This window comes from Sus scrofa, chromosome 1, assembly GCF_000003025.6.
Source record: "Sus scrofa isolate TJ Tabasco breed Duroc chromosome 1, Sscrofa11.1, whole genome shotgun sequence".
Classification (NCBI taxonomy): Eukaryota; Metazoa; Chordata; class Mammalia; order Artiodactyla; family Suidae; genus Sus; species Sus scrofa.
Genome location: NC_010443.5, coordinates 25,617,478 through 25,633,880, shown reverse-complemented (window position 1 = coordinate 25,633,880; position 16,403 = coordinate 25,617,478). Strand labels below are relative to the sequence as shown.

General features: G+C 42.5%; 1 protein-coding gene across 2 annotated transcripts in view; it reads left to right on the top strand.

The window, feature by feature from the left end:
* The window catches only part of ECT2L (epithelial cell transforming 2 like), a 77,335-nt gene that overhangs the window by 10,409 nt on the left and 50,523 nt on the right, over nucleotides 1-16,403 (top strand). For both annotated transcript variants that reach the window (XM_021087372.1, XM_013992524.2), the window contains exons 2-3: nucleotides 2,436-2,569; nucleotides 3,725-3,837. In XM_021087372.1, coding sequence (XP_020943031.1) covers nucleotides 2,468-2,569; nucleotides 3,725-3,837 — 215 coding nt within the window. In that variant the 5' untranslated portion in view covers nucleotides 2,436-2,467. The remainder of the gene's footprint in view (nucleotides 1-2,435; nucleotides 2,570-3,724; nucleotides 3,838-16,403) is intronic.

The following is a 16,403-nucleotide window of genomic DNA, read 5'->3' as shown; positions in this document are numbered from 1 at the left end:
TGGCAGATAACTCTGTCTGGAATCAAATAAAGAACTTGAGATAGATATTGAGATAGTGATATTATCAAAGGAATCACCTACATGGTCTAAAAGAGAATGTGATTGTTTGAAACTAAAAATGATAATTGGGCCTCAGCCTTCTACAGCAGGATCTCAGAATTACCGTGGATGAATTATTTTACAAATGGGAATATTTATTGTAGCTACCCTTTTCGTGTTCTACCACTATATATATTGTGTGTCGGGGCTAGCACCAGGTAACTATCTTTTTAGTTCAGAGATCTCTAGATCAAAAACAGGTATATCTGGGTCTCTTGATATTATTATGAAACATTTCTGTCTCCTGGAAACTAAGCTAAAAATACTGATGAGATGGAACTTTGGGGTTGTCTGCTTTAGGGAGTGGATGAATGTGTTCTGCATGCAAGAAAGGAAGGGAACTGATCCAAAGGGTGAACTGTGGTAGATTGTGTTACTGTTTGTGCTCTTGTATAATCATCTCCCCTTGATTGTGGGCTGACTTAGCACTTGATTTTACCCAATAGAATAGAGCAAAAGTGATGGGTTACCACTTCTGAGGTTAGGTTACAAAGAGACTTGGCTTCCCTCTTGTGTGTCCTCTCTTGCTTTTTCATTTGCTTACTCTGATGGAAGCCAGCTGCCATGTGAACTACCCTAAGGAGAAGCCCATGTGCCAAGGAAGGCAAAGCAGACCTTTAGCCAATAGCCAGTGAGAACTGAGGCCTTTCTAGCCAAGAGTGAATCCTGGCCACAACTACATGAATGAGCTTCAAATCCTTCCGGTGAGACCAAGGTCCTGGCCAACTCTTTTTTTTTTTTTTTAATTACTTAATGAATTTTATTACATTTATAGATATACAACAATCATCACAACCAAATCTGGCCAACTCTTGATTGCAGCCTATGGGAGACCTTGAAACAGAGGTACCTTATATAGACCAAACCATGCCTCCTCCTCCCCAAATTGACATGTTGAAGACCTAGCCCCCAATGGGACTATATTTGGAGATGGAGTCTAGGATTGGGATCAAATGGCAGAGGAATAAGACATGGTGCCCACTCTCTCCCCCAAACACATTAAAAAACAAAAACAAAAACCTACAGGTAGAACAATTCACACAGAACATCTGCTGAATGCTGGCAGAAGACCTTAAACCTCCCGAAAAGGCAAGAAACCCACCACATAACTGGAGATAGAGTCTATAAAGAGGTAATAAAAGTTAAATGAGGTTGTAAGGTCAGGGGTCTTAATCCAATATGACTGGTGTCCTTATAAGAAGAGGAAGAGCTACCAGAGCATAACCCTACCCTGGATCTACGTGGGCTCAGAAAGAAGGCCTTGTGAGAACAGAGCAGAAAGGCTGCTGTCTGCAAAACAGGAAGAGAGGCCTCGGCCGAAACAGCTCTGATGGCATGTTGATCTTGGACTTTCAGCCTCCAGAGCTGTGAGAACACAAATCTCTGTTGTTCAGGCCACCCAGCCCGTGGGATTTGGTAGTGGCAGCACTAGGAGACAAGACCAACGGTTCTGTACCCCACTGGGTCATGCCCAGATTCCTGACCCTCAGGAACTTTGAGATAAGGATAAACATCTGTTGTTTTGAGCTGTTAAATTTGGAGGCAATTTGCTATGCAATAGATCATTAATATATTAGCCTGTTTTTTCCTCTACATCCTCTTTGACTTATGTCCTCAAAAGCTGGGCAATCAGGGTGCCCTCTTTGAGCCCCTCAGATTCCCACAGAAAGGGAATGTCAGTATTCATGGCTGATAAAGAATCATTCCAATTTCTGAGTCATTTTCCCAGCAAAGTAAAAAAAAAAAAACAAAAAAAACAAAAACGCTCTGGTTTGGATTCACATTTGAGTGCAAGTAGTTAAGGAGAGAACAATTGTAATGAACTCCCTGTGTATGTTTTTGTTTGTTTGTTTGTTTTGTCTTTTGGCCTTTTAGAGCTGCATCCTCGGCATATAGAGATTCCCAGGCTAGGGGTCTAATCGGAGTTGTTGCCGCTGGCCTACACCACAGCCACAGCAACATCAGATCTGAGCCACATCTGCGACCTACACCACAGCTCACAGCAGTGCCGGATCCTTAACCCACTGGGCGAGGCCAGGGATTGAACCTGCAACCTCATGGTTCCTAGTTGGATTTGTTTCCACTACGCCACGACGGGAACTCCTCCCTGTGTATATTTATATGGATATATAGATATAGATATAGATATAGATATAGGATAGGTATATCTATAGATATATATGAATTGCTCTAATTATATCTATTTACATATATTGCTTCCTGTCTATTTACCTATATAAATGAATTGCTCTAATTCTATTATACCTATAATGACAACATTAATATACTGATGTTCTAGTGATCTTAATTAAACATCTATTGAAATGAACCTCTAGTTTCTAGGACTGGAAGAGAATAACTTGCTGAGATGTCAGCTGGGCCTTCCCCCAGGGAAAGCCTGGAAATGGAGAGCTTCCACACAAGGTTCAGTGCATGGACACCTTTTAGCAACAAGTCATTAAATCGACAGGTGAGTCACATGCTCTAGAATAAAACAAGGTGAATTTTACCGTGATATACTGGGTCTCATGTTGCCCTATTTAAAATAAATGCTTGCAAAGAACTTCGTTTTTGACTCCCTTTAAACAAAAATAAACCTACAGCTACCTGCTCCAAAGACAATCTCTTCTCACCTCAGTCCACACCTCCAGTCTTATGGAAGGGCCTTCACTTTTGCTCTGTCTACACTTCTGGAGACAAAATAGAAACCTCCAGGACACACCCTGGTTGCTGTAAGAGGGAGGAGACAAGAGAAGGTGCTTTGGGTGGTGGTTTGGTATGGAGAGTGTTGCTGTGGAGAGGTGCTGTGGTGTGGAGAGTGTGTTTTTTTAATTCTCTCTTCCCTCCTGTGCCACCTGCATAGTTCACTGGGGTCTGGGGCCGCCCTCCTTTGAAAGGCAATGTGGGAAGCATTCACTGAGTGTCCAGGCAGCTCTGCCAGACCTTTATGGAGAAGGCTACCTGGTCTTCAGAGCTCGTGTATGGTTCAGGCCCATTCACAGGGGAAGGATCCCAGACAGGCTGGGACCAAAGTCAGATTGGTAATGAAGACAGTGAGTTTATATATGCCATTGGAGCCAAGCTGGACTGAAATCCTGGTTTTAGGGGGTTGCTGGTCCTAGTGTATGTCTTTCCTGGAGACTCTCCTAAAAATGGCTATTCGGTAAGATTTACTCTCATTTTGGTGGGTGCTAAGAAGACAACGGCTGCGGGATGGTAAAAATCATACCTACCTCAGCTGGCTCTGTTTTTCACAATTAAACAAGTAGGTTGTGCGTGTTTTCAAGATGCAATGTTTGGGATCTGTTTCCCTAGGCCACGCTGTCAGCTTAGGTAGAAACAAGAGAGAGGATTCATTTCCTTGTGGGGCCCCCCTGTAATTATAGCCCCACCAGGCTTTCCCATCGGCCCACCCAGCAAGCCTGGGCTCGTCTGCATCCCTGGATAAAAGCAGTTTAAGCCGAAGGGAGAGACCCTTCCTGCATATGTGAAAGTGCTTTGTGAACTGTAACGTGCAATACAAATATTAGCTGTGAGGTTGTTAGGTTGCCTACAGATTGCTTAGCAACTAACAATATATTGAACTACAAAGGACAATTTCATCTCCCCCCTCTCCCCCTTACAGCTTTTTCAGGAAAGAGTTGCTCTTATAAGTCATTGGTTTGACCTCTGGACCAATAAGCAACGTCAAGAATTCTTATGCACGATTTTCTTACGATGCAGCAAATCACAGTTAAGGTAAATGTAGCCTAATAATGTCATTATCTTAAAGAAAACAAAGTATCATAAAATGTTCATACAACCTTTAAGAGTTTTTTTTTTTCTCCTTAGAGAAAAACAAAGGAACTGCTATTCTAAGGTTTATAAACAATCTTTTCTAGTGCTTCTACCTCTTTGAGGGTGAAATGGAGCCTTCATACCATAGTGGGATGTTTAGTTTTTGCAAAAAGTTATAAATAGCTTTAGCCATGATTTTGTTGTTGTTGTTGAGATGCTCCATAGAGATTTATTACATTACAAATACATCACTGGCCCTGAGACACCCAGGGCTCAGACCCATGTGGCCACCACCTCTGAACCCAGAATACATGGAAGCAGCAGCAACTGAATTGCCAGTTCAGGTCTTGGCCTCCCTGGCCTTCCTGGTAAACTCCTATGCATTCTTCAACACCTTGCTCAAATGTAGCAGTGAATGTTTAACATTCTCTCAGTATATTTAATTCTCCTTAGAACTATCAGACAGAAAAGACACTTCAGGTAAATATATGATACACAGGTAGGTACTCTGAAGTGTTTGTTACATGAATGAATTGATCCAAAAAAATTTGAAAAATGACAAAGACAGCAACATTTAGGAATGTGGGCAAGACTTGTATGGCAGTGGGCACCGAATGCCAGTAAGTCCTGATTCTTATTCCCCTGCATCCTATTATGTCTGTAATTTACTTTCAAATACTGGAGAAGGAAAGATGAAATGGCTGAACCAAAGAGATTGGGCAGGGCGAGGTATAAGAAAGAGTGAGAGGCAGGTACTGTAAACTAAAATTTACATGGCTGGCGTGACATGTGAAAGTGTTAGTTGAAATTACATCCAGGGACAACTAGTGTTCTGATCAGGAGTTAGTTCTCTAGGGGAGGTTAGCTGGCACTGTGCTGGAAAGGTCAAAATGTCTAAGTTATTACCAGATACTTTGCTAATTAGCAAATGTCCGATATTAGTTATTATCAGAACAACTAGTGGCTGGTTAACTTGCCAGATGAATGCTAGAAATGGCCTGTCTTTGGTGAAATTAAAGGTATTCAGATATGTGGCCTAAGCAAAATATTCCAGAGAGCCCCCTAGCGTGCCTGGACCTGGTTGAAGAATCCAGCCAGGCTGGTAGGCACTTATAAAGGATGGTTTCCCAGGTTTCACCTCCAAATAAATGGCCTTGTCGGACCAGGAGATTTCTGATAGCCTGAGGCATGTTAATAAGAACAGAATCCTGTTTCTGGAACATTGTCTTTCCTCAACTGACTGAACATTTTGCCCTAAGGGCAGAGAGCTTGGATTTTGTCAAAGCTACAGAAGAGACTGTATAAGGTACTTTGGGCTTATTTACTAAAGTTCATTCAGTGAACCTCCAGGTAGAGCATCATTTGGTGTCACTTTCACTAGAACCTGGTGGTGAGATTGGGAGAACAGGCTGACCTTCAGACTTCTTAGGTAGTTACCAAAAAGCATGTGAATGTTGCCTAAGACCGAACTGGCTAATTTTAGTTTACAGTACCTGCCTCCCACTCTTTCTTACACCTCGCCCTGCCTATCTCTTTGGGTCAGCCATTTCATCTTACCTTCTCCATTGGCAGCTTTCTTTTGCATCCATGGGCTCATGCTGGATTGTCTCTGATGGAGTCACCTAGCCACTGGAAGGAGAGATCGTCAGGCTGCATTGAAAAAGGCTGCAAAGACAGGCCACAAAGAGACTCTTCATTCAGTGCTTAAAAATCTGGGGAGAAGCAGAAAAATGTTTATGATAGTCAGTGGCTAGGTTGTACTCCAAGTTTGCAGCTTTCAAGATGAGAAATAGCAGACCAAACGCCGAGATCCATCAGGTTCTAGTCTCATGTATCACAAACTGAGCAATTTTAGTTGTGACCACTGGAGGGCATTAGTGATCTTGTGGTGTATTTTGAGGCTCAGTAACATTAGGCTGGACATTTCTCCCCGCCTGGAAACTGCATCCATCCATTGTCTGGTACCTGAATTCTTCTTTCTATGGAAAAACAATATGAAACTATCCTGTTCAGTGATATTACTTTGCTTTGTTTGACAGAGCTGTGTTTCTGCAGAGGTGTATGTATTTCATGGTTCTGTAAAACTGTTATTACATGTTCCGGGCTACTGATTTCAGGGGAAGTTGTATGTCAATTTCTGGTCTCTGGGTTTGGTATCCTGAAACCAGGATCTTTAATTTGCAGTGATGGTTTTTGTTGCTGAATATCAATCAGCTCATTCCCCTAAAGTTTGGATGAAGTCTTTCTTCTTCTCCTTCCTCCCCAGCTTTTCTGGTCAGCCAATTCTTCCCTCTTACTGACATCTGAAGACACTGCCGTGCAGATGGTCTAAATCCAATTTGAGCTATCTAGATTTTAATTAAATCTAAAAGCCCAACTCATTTTCATTTTTAGCCTAAAGTTAATGCAATAAATTTTATCTTTTTTCCTATTTTTTTTTCTTTTTATGGCCACACCTGTGGCATACAGAAGTTTTGGGCTAGGGGGTCTATTCGGAGATGCAGCTGCCAGCCTAAGCAGCAGCCACAGCAACACTGGATCCAAGCCATATCAGCAACCTATGCTGCAATTTGCAGCAACATCAGATCTTTAACCCACTGAGTAAGGCCAGGGATTGGACCTGCATCCTCATAGGTACTAGTTGGGTTCCTGACCTGCTGAGCCACAATGGGAACTCCCAGTGCAATAAATTTTAAAAGCGTCTTTATTGCGATATAATTCACATACAATAAAATTCACCCATTTAAAGGGCACAATTCAGTGGTTTTTGTACATTCATAGAATTGTGCAATCATCATTACAATCTAGGTTTATTTTCATTGCCCACAAGAGAAGCCCCCCATCCATTAGCAATCATCCCCATCCCACCCCCCAGCCCTGTGCAACTTTCTCTATAAATTTGCATATTCAGGACTTTTCATATAAATGGACTTTTCATACAATATGTGGCCTTTTATGAATGGCTACTTTCATGCATTATAATGTTCTCAAGTTTCATCTATTTTATAGCATGTATCAATACTTTCCTTTTTATTGCTGAATAATATTCCGTAGTATGGGTATGCCATATTTTATTTACCCATTCATTGGTTGATGGAAATTTGGAGTGTTTCCACATCTTGGCTCCTGGCTGCCTACAGCATACGGAGTTCCCTGCCCAGGGATCAGATCTGAGCTAAAATTGCAACCTATGCCACAGCTGCAGCAATATCAGATCTTTTAACCCACTCTGCCAGGCTGGGGATCAAACCTGCGTCCTGCCAATGCAGAGATGCAGCCAATCCTGATGTGCCACAGTGGGAACTCCAAAACACTTTTAACTATTAATTGTTCCTTCTGAATTATATATTTACTCCTACAGTCCCTCTTCCCCCATGACTGTGAATAAGTTTGTGAATAAATGAGAGAATTTAGCATTATTTTAATGGCTGAAGTCCTTGTATGTAAGTTCAGCTGTATTTGTGCAATACCTGTTTTCAAGGAGGGGAAGCCATTGTTTTAGATGCTTTGTTTCATAATTTCTGTATGACTTTCTTTTAATTCAGGCAGTTATCAAACTTAAACAGGCTATTGCAGGATTGGTCAGAAATGTGTTGTCACGGTTTTCATTGAAAGTTTCCACTTAATGTCTACGAGATATATTAAAATATTTAAGATTTTTCTGTCCTAATAACTCCATATTGTTAAGATTTTAGAAGATTTCTCAAATGTAGTTTTATGATATTTAAGACATATTTAAGATTTTTCTGTCCTAATAATAATTCCATATTGTTAAGATTTTAGAAGATTTCTTAAATATAGTTTTATGATATTTAAGACATTTTTCAAAGGTTCACCTTCTTACATCTTCCCTCTGGCAAGTTCTCCCTCAACTTAAATGTCACCTCCCCAGGAAGCCTTTCCTGCTCTTTTTTTTTTCACCCCCATAATTTTCCCAAACCATTCTCATGGCATTTCCTCCAAAGTATTATGCCTCTATGCCCGCATGTCTGACGATTTCCAGGGGTGTTGTTCCCCCGCCCCTTGACTAGGCTGACCTTTCCTGTGACTCCTTAAAGGAAACTGGGCTGTTTGTGTCTGTCACACTTGGAGAAACCTCTGAGAAGTCTGGCTCAGTCTCCTAGTCACACTGGTGGGACCGGTTTCAAATTGCTTCTGTTCAGAGGCAGGTAATGCCTCCTACAAAAAAGGCCTTTCATTCTGGGGCCGGAGCTGTTCAAACCTGTAGCTTTTCGTGGTGGGTGGGGCAGCATTCATGACTCATGTAACCGCATTCCCAAGAGATGGAGTGTGTGTGTGTGTGTGTGTGTGTGTGTGTGTGTGTAGAAGGTGAGGGAGATCATGACCAGTCAAGGGTTAGCTCTGGTCACTCATCTCCATCAGTCACCTGGAAATGGGGTTGGAAGGCAGAAAAATGTACCAACCAATATACATTTAAAAGCGAACACCCCTGTTCTCGTTTCAGTCCACCCACCCAGTCTTCCCAAGCAGCCCTGGGGCGACTCAGTTGTAATCAGTGAGGAAATCTGGCGCACACATTTTTCACTGACAACATCCTTCTAGACTGAGTTTAATGCGGAGCAGCTACATCACGCTAAGTTTGAAAGGAGGATATTTCTGTGTGGAGGTGGTGGACAGGAGGGGCCATATTCCGGGACACAGTGTTTTCTAGATAACCAAGACAGGCCTAGAAAGATGGGTCAGCCTGACTCTTCCCTCCCCTCAGCCCATATTCTAGACATCTTTCGGTCCTTTCACATAGATCAGATGGCTGTGGGCAACCACATGAAATCCTAGCATTTGTTGTTGGCAGGGGTGGGGGATGTAGGGCGTGGATGAGGCTCAGAAAGAAAATCTTTGAGTTTAAATGGAAAGAAGAGGAGTTCCTGTTGTGGCTCAGTGGTAAAGAACCTGACTAGTATCCATGAGGACGTAGGTTCAATCCCTGGCCTCGCTCAGTGGGTTAAGGATTCGGTGTTGTGAGCTGTGGTGTAGGTTACAGACATGGCTCGGATCTGGTGTTGCTGTGGCTGTAGTGTAGGCTGGCAGCTACAGCTCCTGATTCAACCCCTAGCCTGGGAACTCCATATGCCGCAGTCCAATAAATAAATAAATAAATGGAAAGGAGAAACTAAACCCCAAAGCTGTGTTACTGGGTGGGGGTGGGGCCAGGGGGAGAGCGGGTGGTGGGAAGGTCATTGGCTTACATTAGGCAAAGCCCCTGCACTTGAGGTTCTCAGTTCCCATTTTGTAAGTGATGCCACTCTCCCTTTGTAATGTTTCACTTCTCTTTAGAGCACGTAGCTCCACCTGCCATTATGCTATATGCGGTCACGCTTAGTTTTTTACTGTCTGCCTGGTTCACTCCAAGGGGGCTACTTGAGGGCAGGGATTTTTCTGGTAAATTTTTCTGTTCTGAGCACTTACAGCAATACCAGGTACACTGTAGCCATTCGGTAAGTGCCTGCTGATTGTATGAAGATGTATGAAATGCTCCTACTTACAATGATAACTAAAGGATAATCAAAAAAATTCCTTTGGTAGCTCTCTAGGAGGAAGGTACTTTTCCAGATGTTACGAGTTTTAGAATACAGGATATTACTAATACTTGGCTTCATTCAAAACTTTTCATTAATTTAAGACTTCTATAAAGCAATTCCAAAAGGAATTATGCATAGTAATAATACCCAAGGGGTGCCATGTGGCATACCTCCAGGGGGTGCTATTTTGCACTGTCATCTGTGTGACTGGCACCTCTTAAGGTTGTTTCATTCACAACTTCCCAAATGTAGCAGCCCCGGTGATACACTACCAGCCATTTACAGAGGACGTGATGTTCACCTCCAGATCTACCAGGTCGTCTTTTTTTACCCTCTTGTGGGAAGAGGCGAATCCACAGATAATTCATTGGAAAATGGAGACAAGATTTTAAGAGACCATTGTTTCTATTCTGTATTTAAAAATCTCTTTAGGAAATTTCTAGGAGGGTTGATGGCAGAAGAAGAATGGACGTGGCTTCCCGTGAGGCCTAAACAGGCTCGAGCATCTTAGAAACAGGAGGAGGATGCTCTTACACAGTAGGTGCTCAGTGAATGTCTGTCACCTTCCCTCCTGCCATCTCTATATATTCTTTTGATGTCATCATCAGAAGGCTTTCAAGTGCAAATTACAGAAATGGAAACCAAATCAGCCTAAAACAAAAAGCGAATTTATTGACTTAAGATTTGTCCAGCTTTAGGCTGGGCTAGATCCTCAGATTCAAACAATGTTACCAGAGCTTGCCCTCTCTCTCCTTTCTCTCAGCGCTGCTTCCTATATGTGTTGCATCAAGCTAAAAAGGTAAGCGCAAGACCCTTATGAGGAAATTGGAAATTTGTATTAAAGGATAGCAGGGAAAAAAAAAAAAACCCTGGATAAGTAGATGTGCTATGTTTAAAGATGCCAGTTCTCTCCAAGTTAATCTTTAGCATTGAATTATTCAGTTCCAGTACAGATCTCTACATAGGATTTTCTTATGGATTTTGAAAAATGAATACTAAAGCTAATGTGGAAGAGAAAATGGACTACAATGGCTGCGAAAAATTTAAAGAGAAGAGATAGTAAGAGTTGCACCACCAGATATTAAAACCAGTTTCATCCATTTAAGAAATACCCTTGAATAGTATCACAAGGGTAAAGGGAGCAATAACTGAGATAAGTGCTTCATCTGAAGGAAAGAGAAAGGGCAGACGTCAGTAAGGTTGGGTAGATCAGAAGCTTGGGTAGCGGGAGATCCTTCCTCTTCTTGTGTTAGTTCCTGTTTAGTGGCCCAGACACTGACCATCACCCGCCTGCCCACGCCATTCCTTACTTCCTCTTCATCTTCCTGACAAAGTCCTTTTCTCCCCCGGTATCATGTGCTTCAGGGGTGGCTGGTCACCCTGTCCCCCCAAGAGTGAGTCAGAGTTGGCCAGAATCATGGTCATTCCATCAGGTTTAGGAAAGGGCGTGGGGATATGAATTCTGCCCAAGGGAACACAAGAGAGTGGCTGCTAGGGTTTCTAGGAGAGTTTTCATCCTCCTCAAAGGGACTTAAAAAGGAACTTGAGGAAAGTTCTGCCTTATTGCCCATGATCTCTACTCAGAGAGGCAGTCATCTGGGAACCACCCCAGGGGGCAAGCTTGAAGACCAAAGCAACCTACTGAGCAGACAAAGGGGGAAGAGAGAAAATCCTTGGCCTTCGCTGACACTGAGTTCTTAAATTCACTAACCCTGAAGCTGCCCTGGTTTTCCTTATTTAAGAAAAGTGAGGAGTTCCCATCGTGGTGCAGTGGTTAACAAATCCGATTAGGAACCATGAGGTTGCGGGTTCGATCCCTGGCCTTGCTCGGTGGGTTAAGGATCCAGCGTTGCTGTGAGCTGTGGTGTAGGTCGCAGACGCAGCTCGGATGCCGTGTTACTGTGGCTCTGGTGTAGGCCGGTGTCTACAACTCAGATTAGACCCCTAGCCTGGGAACTTCCCTATGCTGCGGGAGTGACCCCAGAAAAGGCAAAAAAGAAAAAGAAAAAAGACAAGGAAGAAAAAGAGGTTTTAAGATGGTCCATAATAGTTTATTTATCTAATTGTCACTTCTCTGGTCATATCAGCTCTCCAGAATCTAGCTGAGAACCAGGTAGATTTGGAAAAACACAAAGCGTTTAGCAGTCAAACTGATGTCTTTACACATAGGAGAGAAACTTTCAGGCCCTCCTACAGAGTCTGAGTATTTAATTAATTCAGGGCTTCAAATAGGGCTATACACTGTCCTAAGGACACCATACATGTATTCAACACTTTGTACTTGACTTTTGCATCAGCATCAGGATCTGCTAGGCTGCCTCTTCTACCAATGAGAAGTCAAGTTCACCAGTGTTAAGAAGGGTGAGCCCATCAGAGACACTTGAAGTTTGTAAAAACACAAACCATGAATCTCACCCAAGACATTTTGGCTCAACACACCATGGGGAATGTGAGAAGCTGTTTTTACTAAGTTCCCAAGGTGATTTGGTACACAGCCAAGGGCAAGGAACAAGTCCTAGGTGACCCAAAAGCCCCAAGGCTTTTTCCACCACTCATCTACTCCTTCTTAGAGACAGGAACACAGACCATAAGAGTGTCCTGTGCCTTCTACTCTCTCTCTCTCTTTTTTTCCTTTTTAGTGCCACACCTGCAACATATGGAAGCTTCCAGGATAGGGGTCAAATCAGAGCTGCAGCTTCTGGCCTGCACCACAGCCACAGCAATGCCAGATCCAAACCACATCTGCAGCCTGTACCACAGCTGGCAGTAACACCGGATCCTTAGCCACTGAGTGGGGCCATGGATTGAACCCACATCCTCATACTAGGTGGGTTCTTAACCCACGGAGCCACAACAGGAAGTCCCTTCTATTCTCAATTAACAAAACAAAGTTGTTTGTTCAGGTGCTACAGGTTTTTCATCTTTCACTTGTGATACTTCTTAATGGTTTTAGAATGTGTCATTGTAGGTAACCTGAAACTTGACACAAATAATAAAGGAAATATTTTATTCTCATATAATCTGGAAAAATCCAGAGCAGCTGAAGCTCCATCCAGAGGTCCAATAGTAAAACCAACTTGTTTCTTTCCTCCCCTTGGCTTCACCTTCAGCCAACATGGCTTCATTATTATGGTTCCTCACTTGTGTCCAGGAGGAAAAAATGTTGTTGGTTTCACTCTCATTGGACTAGTTTGGGTCCATGCCCACTTCTGCCAATTGCTGTGACCATGGGATTGATCCATGGATATTGAATTAACCTTGATCATGTGCTTTTTGGAGTCAGGGATGGAGTCAGCTCCCATAGAACCACATGGACTGCCAAATAGGAACTGATTTTATTTCACCCAAAGAAGGGGAAATCAAGGATGAATACCAAAAGCTAAAGTCTATTTACCCAACATTCAACAAATACTTACTGAGCATCTACTGTGTGCCATGCATAGTTCTGGGTGCATAGGATTGAACACTAAACAGAGTATAAAAGACCCCTGCCCTCTGAAGTTCCTATTTTAGTAGACTAAAACTTGTCTTAAAATGGGAAATGGGGTATGTCCATGCATCTCACTGGATATTTGACAGTAAAACATAGCACCACCATAAATATCTGGGGGTGTATCGCATGTCACAGACGAACGAGCAGTGTGGTAGATTGAATGATGGCCTGCAAATATGCCCACGTTCTAACCCTGGAACCCAGGAATGTTATCTCGTATGGTAAAGGGACTTTGCAGATGTGATCAAGGATTTGTCATGGATTATCCTGCATCACTGGGACTCGAGATAATTGCAGTGGTCCTTTTAAGGGATGCAGGAGACATCAGAGTCGGAAGAGAAGATGAAGTGACAGTGGGGGAGATGGTGAGATTTGAAGATCCTATGCTTCTGCCTTTGAAGATATAGGGGACATGAACCAAGGAATTCAGACAGCCACTAGAACCTGAAAAAGGCAAGGGAACAAATTCTCCTTTCAGAGCTTCCAGAACAAAAGAGCCCTGCCAACACCTTGACTGTAGCCCAGTGAAACTGATTTCAGACTTGTGATCTCCAGAACTCAGAGCATGCATTTGTACTGCTTTAAGCCACGAAATTGGTGGTAATTTGTTATAATGAACAGGAAAAATTTATTATGTTCTATTCTTTTTTCCAACTTTTTTTTCATTATTTATTCTAATTTACACTTATCTATTTACCCTCTGCTAAGTTACAAGCACCACACCAGGGTGCTGGGAACAGAGCAGCAAACAAGACAGCCACCATGCCTTTTTCTTATGGGGCTTACAGTCCAGTGAAAGGGAAAGATTTTAAAATGGTAAGGAAATCCAAAAAAGGATTAGGTTTGAGGGTCGGCAAGAATGGAAACACAAAAATAGTGCTTAGGTTATACTACAGTGCACATCAAGGTAAGGACACAGGTGGTGGCAGAGGATATGAGATGGCGCTAGGTAGGTAAGGCTCAGTGAGTGACAGCAGCCTCCTACAAGGAAGTGTTTTGGGGGCAGGTATGGTCAGCCTGCTGGGAAGGTGAGGGACTCTGGCAGTACCCCAGAAAGATCACCCTACAATCCCACTAATGTCACCTTATATGGTTAACTCTACTGTTGCACAAATAGCTTTTTACTAGCCATGTGACTTGGATCTACCATACTGCTTCCAGAGGAAGTTTCTTTCTCCTCCCTGGGGACCATATTGCTTCACTGGTTGCAAGTCATATAATAATAAGAATCACACAAGGGACGTTATACTGCACTCATATAGCAATGTCAAGTTCATATACATGCATTATCCTATATGTTCCACAACCCAAGGGCAGGCTTGGCCAACCCAAAAGATATTAAGGAAATAGCTATGGTTGTGCTAAGTGGCACAGGAAAGGTAACAGGGTCCTCACCTTGTCCAGGGCATCAGGGAAGTCCTCCCTGAGGACTTGACATTTAGGCTGGAATCTGAAGGATGTATAGGAGAAAGACAAGCCAAGACTTGGAGAATATGTGGTCCACTTGGAGGGGACGGCTTGTGCGAAAGCCTTGGGTCTTTTTTGTCATCCAATAGTAAAACAGGCTTTTGTAGAAGTATTAAAAAATGTGCATAAGCCAAAAAAAGGAAAATACCAATCACCCATAATTGCACCACCTAAGTGTAAGCTTCTAATTTTTTATGCTTATATGAATCCACTTAACTATTTATGAATCAGAATAGACAAATTATTTTTAAATCTTGAAAAAAAAACCCCTTCAGTCACCCCCTATTATCTCTACACCCACACCCAGCTTTGCTCTCGCATTTACTTAAGGCTCTGACACATAGTTCTGCATTTTCTATACACCCCAATCCCAGTCATTATTCCGTGCAACACTGGCTTCCATGTGGAAACCCACCTAACAAGACCCTTACCTGCCAGAGGGTGTTTGTAAAGCCATCAGACAAGACGAGGGGATGCCACCTAGGAGGCAAGGACCTCTGCCAAATCCACTGGGCCCTCTCTAAGCCACCTTTCCAAGCTGCTTCCCCAGTCATTTCATCACAATTTTGGCAGCTTCTTTCTACTTCTTATCAAAAATTTCAGAGCAGAGAATTAGATTCAAGTCCCATATTACTAAGCCTTGTTATTTTTGCAGAGCACACATTGTGCATTCAGTAGCACACTGCGAAGCATTATCATGAATTATTTAAATGAAGCTATCCTTGTCACAACAAATGAGCAAAAGCACATTTTGTTCATTGTCTCCTTACATGTTGTTATTTCTTTTCACAGATTTCTTACTTTGCAACATTAACTAAAATGCAATGAGCCACAATGTCATTATTGCAAACTATCCTCGTTCTCTGCTCCTCATATATTGATTTTCTTTCTTTTTTTTTTTTATGTGACTAGAGCAGTTTCTTTCCTTCTTGCTTATGATTCATTATACTTGAATGTGTCCTTGTAGCAGCACAGACTTGGAACAAATATAAAACACATGTAATTAAGGTTTACTTTAAAAAGTAACTCAGGCTCAATTCTCTTTTGCTTTGCTGGGATGGAAGAGTAGATGATGTGGGGGATGGAGACAAGACTCCAAAGACACTGAGACTCATCTTGGAAAGGAGGCTGAAAACATTTCTGTTTTATATCTTATTTTATTAGTCAGTTTGAGGATTCCAAATGAGAGCAAACTTGCTCTCAAGGGCCAGTGAAATAATTCTGAAGCCTACATCAGAGGAGGAGTTCAGGGATCCATGGGGATTAACTGTTCTTGGCGGTGTTGTCACAAATCTCATTCAGTTTGAAGGTTAATCTCTATCAATACTGAGAAGATCCCTAAAGGACACCTCTGTCTGTTGATACTCGTTGCTGCCGGTACATACCCAACTCTGTTCTTTCTCCTCCTGCTTACGCCCCACCCCCACCCTTTCCCCAGACTGCCATGCCAACAGGTGCATTTTAAGCCAGTCTGTTTTGTCTCCGGTTGTAACAAAGCTTCCAGGACAGGGATCAAGAAAAGTAAGTGACTTAAAGTCAGGGGAGTAGAAACCTACAAAAATAATAGGCAGTCCTTAAATCTTGGAACTGAAGCAGGTAGCTGCTTCTTAAAAAAAAAAAATTATAATGATTTTTAACTTAGAGGAAAGCTGCAAAAATAGTTCACATAATTCCTTTAAACTTTTCACCTGGATTCTTCAATTGTTAAGATTTTACCATTTTTGCCTGATCATTCTGCATATGTGAGAGTGAACTGTGAACATAATGCTCCACTAACCCTAAGCATTTCCATATATCCTAAGTATGTTTCTTTTTTTTTTTTTGCCTTTTTTTGTTGTTGTTGTTGCTATTTCTTGGGCCGCTCCCATGGCATATGGAGGTTCCCAGGCTAGGGGTTGAATCCGAGCTGTAGCCACTGGCCTACGCCAGAGCCACAGCAACGCGGGATCCGAGCCGCGTCTGCAACCTACACCACAGCTCACGGCAACGCTGGATCCTTAACCCACTGAGCAAGGGCAGGAACCGAA